The following is a 5,495-nucleotide window of genomic DNA, read 5'->3' as shown; positions in this document are numbered from 1 at the left end:
GCATCTATTGGCTTCTGTGCACACTTGGTCAGAAAGCATCTAAAATGTCTGGGTAAGATGTGGATTGAAGGGGATACAAGCTGGAGTTTAATTTTTTTGCCACCTCTGTGCTTCAAGTTGCCCAGCCTACGTTTGTCTCCTCACAGGCTAGCAAACCTCCATGCTGCTCTTGCCAATATTTTGAGCCATCATTACCACTGTTCCAATGACATAAAGGTTTAAGAGTTTATACTCCTATTTTTTACTGTTCCCAAACCAAAAGGGAAAATCCACCCCATCTTAAATCACAAGGCTTTAATGCCTTCATTCAGGAACAAATAAGCTTGCATGAAATCCACCAGGTCTCTTATAGCCTCTCTCCATCAGGAAGACTTTCTAGCTTCTGCGGACATCAAGAATGCTTACTTGCATGTCCTTATCTTTCCAGAACATCAACACTACCTCTCTTTTACGGTTGGCACCCAACGCTATAAATTTGTGGCCCTACCATTTTGGTCTGTCCCAGAGGGTCCACCAAGGTACTGACAGCCATGCTAGCTTTTTTTACGCTACTAGGGCATTCCCATTGTGGCATATCAGGACTACTCTTCTATGGAACAGTCGGCATAATCTGATATGGAAAGTCAAGACTTTGGCTGGAGATCAACACTGAAACGTACACATCACATGTAGTCTCTGAGCCTTATTCTGGATAAGGCTCAAGCCAGAGTTTTTCTTCTCCCAATACATACTTCTGACTCTGCTTCCAGACTTGAACTTTACTGCCCAGGAGCCTTCCAATTCTGGGATTATGCATGAGAGTTCTGGGCTTGATCATAGCTTCCTTCAAGGCTGTTCCTTTTGCTCAGTTCCACTCTACGCATCTCCAGGCAGAAGATTCTGTTGTCATGGCACAAATTGGACCAGCCTGTAGACAAACCAATTTGCTTGACACTGAACACAAGATTACCTCTGGTCTGGTGACTCAGAAATCCAGTTCTGTATTTTGAGAAATCCTTTGTTTCACCGGTCTTGAAAGAGCCTACCAATGAATGTCATTATGAAGGAGAACTGAAAGTGCCTGTCTGAAAGGGGTCTACATGAACAAGAAAAGAAAAAAAATTGTTGTACTTACCATAGAATCAGTTTCATGTAGTTCATTAAGGGACACAGATCTCACCCCTCTGTGTTTTTGTTATCTTACTTCAAGTACTGCTTCTCTACAAAACTTATACATGCTGAGAGTGGGAGGAGTTATACCAGGCTGGCCACAACTTTTTTTTTGCCTGTGTCCACATCCTGCTGTAGGTGGCAGTATATCCCAACTGTCTCTGAATCCTGTGCCTTTTAATGAACTCCAGAAGCAGATTTTAAATGACAAAAACCCAATGTTAAGTACCAAAAAAACTTTTTACAGCTGGATAGTAGCCGTTAAAATAATTTCAAGCGTTTTCTTTTTTTGACCACAATCTTTGTGTGTAAACTACTCTAAAATTGTAATGCGTCTCAATGTTATTTTCTAGATTGCACTCTTGGATTCACCAACGGCTTTAAGTATGGAAGAAAAACTGCAGCAGAATGAAGCCCGTGTAAGTAGTTTTAAAAGTGTCTTCCTCTATTTTCTCCATGCAGGTATCCCTTCCTAATTTATATAGAACAGCTTTTGAACTTAGATCTGTAGAACACAGATTTTGGAGATTGTTACTTGGAAGCAAGTGGCAAGAGGTGAATATCTGCCGCTAGGATCTTCAAAGGGTTAGAAAATAACTTGCAAAAAAAGTAAGCATTAATTTTGAGCTAAAACATTTTAGTGATCGGAATTTCCCAGCAAAACACCATTTTGCAGGGAGACTTGCTTTTCCAGACTGTAAGATGCCTTCCCACTTCTAGACATTGTAATTTTCTATATTATCATAAAATCACATATTTTATTCATAAGCCTCCGCTAGCTATGATGTTTGCTTAGGCTGCTGATATGCTGCTTCTCATTTTAATGTATAGCTGTTATTATACAGCAGACTTTCTTTTTGGAATAGAAATATTGGGATTTTCATCAGCAGCTCCAATAAACTTACTGCTATCCTTTATTTTTAAAGTAACTGTTGCAGCTTTAACAGATTGTAATTGTATTTTCTTACAAGCATATGTCTGACATGTGTTTTGGTTCCTAGTGGAGTGAATCCGGAAACAAAAGAGTAGTATGAAAAGTTAAATAACCCATAGCAACCAGCTTTAATGGACCTTGCCTTAAAGGAGAACTATGAGGTGAGTGATTTTCACTCAGCCTCATAATCTGAGCCGACCTGTGACAATGAAACTGTCACAGGTCAGCTCAGTAGATCGGGAAGTGGGCGAACACATACCGTCGCTTGCTCACTTCTCGATCTATCCCTGCAGAGAGCTGTGACTGTCACTCACGGCTCCCTGCAGGGATTCCCCCCCCCCTTCCTGTCCGATCATCCAGTGCTGACTGGCAAAAAGGACATGGGGAGGGGGCGTGCACAACTGGCTCTACCTCTGGATAGGCAGAGCCAGCTGTCAATCCCGCAGCTGGGTGGATCCAGACAGTATTGTCGGGATCCGTCCCAGCTGCGGCATCTCAGTATACCGTGAGCTGTAGCTCGCGGTATACTGAGCTTTGGGTGACCGGAGAACAGTAGTCTGTGTTCTCCCGTGACCCTTAGGAGAACTATGGGGAAAAGCCCTAACCCCATAAATCTCCTTTTTTAATCTCTTTTCTGTTCATGGAAATGTAATCAGTAGCAATGGACTACGGTGCTCATAGATTTGCAGATTAATGGACCATGCAGTTATATAAGGACTCCATAAGTGCCTCTTTTTGCTGATTCCATTGTTCCCAATGCAATATGATCATTTGGTGCCTACACTATATGCGTCTATCTTTTCTAATTCAAGCTCCCCCTGAATAACTTGATTACAGCAAGAGATAAAAGCTTCCAATTCCTGGGCATCACTTGAAATGATTAGACTGTTTCTTCAGTCTTTAAATGCAATAGTTCCAACATGTTGGGGAAAACTCCCTGAGTGCCCAGTCCTTCACTCTTCAGTATAGAGCGATAGTACAAAAGTACCATGCATCCCTATTGTCCTTGTAGGGTGAAGCTTGCAGCAGGTCCCAGTGCTGGAATGTTAAATATATTGAGAATTATATTGAATAGGATTATTATAAAAAGGCCCACAAAATACACTTGATAGGTGGTTGCATAGATAGTTTGAATACAATTCTACTGACCTATTTATTCGCTTCAAAGTTTCTGTCTAGTCTAGTCTCGCAACTGAACATACCAAGATCTTCACCCAAAATCAATAAGTATCTATTGGGTGGAGTGGGATGGGGGAGCTTTGTGCGTAAACATCTGCTTACCTTTTACAAAGAAAATAGGAGACCACACACTTAAAGGGTTATTAAACCTTCAGCTTTTTTGCACATATCTACTGCTGGCAAGCAGATGTATGCAAAAACCTTAAAAACCTTACAAGAGGTTAAAACTTACCTGTGTCTTCGCCGCGCGCTCCCGTCCGAAAATCTGAAAAATCTTGGGCTGCCGCAAAGGATCCTAAGGGCGGGCGCATGCGCAGTTCAGATTTTTGGCTGGGAGACGAGGAGAGACGCAAGGTAATTGGTATGGACAGCGTGCACCCGCATGCAGACACCGTGGGACAGGAAGTGACAACAAGCACAGAGGAGTCAGCACTGGATCGGAGACCCGCCGCAGCGCTGGAGAGAAGGCTGAAAAGGACAGGAAAGAAGAAGATCGGATTAATAGACATGATTTAAGGTAAGTGCTTTAATTAACTTTTGGGGGAGGGGAAAAAAACCAGTTTGCCATTTTAATGTCACTTTTTAAAACTGATCAAATTCCACATTTGTGTGTAGTCCTTGTAGTCAACTAGAGAATGTTTCAGGAGTATTCACTATCTTAAAGGAGAACTGAGGTGAGTGCTTCTCACTCACCTGATAGTTCTAGCCAACCTGTGACAATGAGACTGTCACAGGTCGGCTCAGAAGATCGGGAGGTGAGCGAACATATACCGGGGTTCGCTCACCTCTCGATCCTGTCACGGCTCTCTGCCGTGACAGGGGAGGGGCTGGATTCCCCCTCCCCGCTCCGATCCGCCAGCTCTGACTGGCGGAAAGGACGGGGGAAGGGGCGGGTACAGCTGGCTCTGCCTCTCGATAGGCAGAGCCAGCTGTCACTCACGCAGCTGGGCGGATCTCGACATCGATGTCAGGATCCGCTCCGGCGTCTCAGTATACCGCGAGCTGTAGCACTCCAGTAAACACTGTCAGTTTAGTGCAATCACAGTACATCACATACAGACAAAATGGTTAGACGTGTGTTTTTGTTACCTAGCCCTTAGCCATAGCTGCAATAATAAAGGATTGGGTGACTGTAAGAAATGTGTAAGCATGATTGCCTTACATGTGCTGTGAATTTTCTCAACAGACATACTGAGGTCATTGGCATTGTTGCTAGGTATTTTCTACTTCTGTATTGGTTGCACATGAAGAGGTGCTTTGTTGATCCACCGGCATCCAGGCTGCTTGTTGGGGTTTAGTTGCTCTCGTCGGGTTTTTTTTTGTGAGATAATGTGCCATTACTAAAATGTATCCACCATCTTTCAGGTAGAAGCGTTGACGAAGGAATGGACCAATAAGTGGAATGAAACCCAGAACATATTAAAGGTAGGACTGTAACATAGAAAATGTACATTTTGATGTTTCTTGCCAGTAGCAGTTAATATACAATAGATGTGTTGCTTGTTTACAGTTTACTAGAGGCCTAAATGTGTATATAACTTCAATTCTAGAAGTGAGACCTTGCACCCATACCTCCTATTTGGAAGTAGCTCTGGAAGTGTATCCATATCACTTCTCCAGAAGTGGTTTTGTGTATCCATACCACCTCTCCAGAAGTGAGACCATACATTCTTACCACCTTTCTAGAGGTGGAGATAAGTGCTCGTACCACCTCTTCAGAAATGAGGCTCTGCACCCATACCAGATATTCAGCAATATTGTGTATCCTTAACAGCTCTCTAGAAAAGGGACTGTTTATTCATGCTCTTTCTCCAGAAGTGGAGCTGTATACCCATACCGCAACTCCAGAAGTTAGGCTTTGTACCTATACCAGCTACAGAGAAACGGGTCTTTGTGTCTGAACCAGCTCTCCACCAAAAGTGGGGTTGTGTACCATAGTGAAAGTGGAAAGGAAAGAAAATTAGATTTTTACTCTTAAGCTATATTGGTGGTAGTTTATTTTAAAATATACTGTTTAAAATGCAAGCAATGCAGTTGCCATGTAATACTCCTGTTATTGGCATATGTCTCTCATATCTCCACTATGTGCTGATATTGTGTCTGGATTGTATGTTTCTCAGATCAGCGGTAATCAGCTCTTTGCTCTGACACAACACTGTCAGCTATGGCCTACATCATACGGTCTCCTCAGAGAAAAACAATGGTCATTTTTATGTATGCGGTTGTTCATTCT

The 5,495-nt window shown here is 42.8% G+C and overlaps 1 protein-coding gene across 1 annotated transcript in view; it reads left to right on the top strand.

Moving 5' to 3' along the window:
• Positions 1-5,495, top strand: part of KIF16B (kinesin family member 16B) — a 264,485-nt gene that overhangs the window by 52,223 nt on the left and 206,767 nt on the right. The window contains exons 11-12 of the mRNA XM_018564217.1: positions 1,503-1,568; positions 4,628-4,687. Coding sequence (XP_018419719.1) covers positions 1,503-1,568; positions 4,628-4,687 — 126 coding nt within the window. The remainder of the gene's footprint in view (positions 1-1,502; positions 1,569-4,627; positions 4,688-5,495) is intronic.

The sequence above is a fragment of the Nanorana parkeri genome, unplaced genomic scaffold, assembly GCF_000935625.1.
Source record: "Nanorana parkeri isolate BGI_ZX_2015 unplaced genomic scaffold, ASM93562v1 scaffold737, whole genome shotgun sequence".
Classification (NCBI taxonomy): domain Eukaryota; kingdom Metazoa; phylum Chordata; class Amphibia; order Anura; family Dicroglossidae; genus Nanorana; species Nanorana parkeri.
Note: the sequence above shows the minus strand (reverse complement) of the source record. Positions and strands in the feature narration are given on the sequence as shown.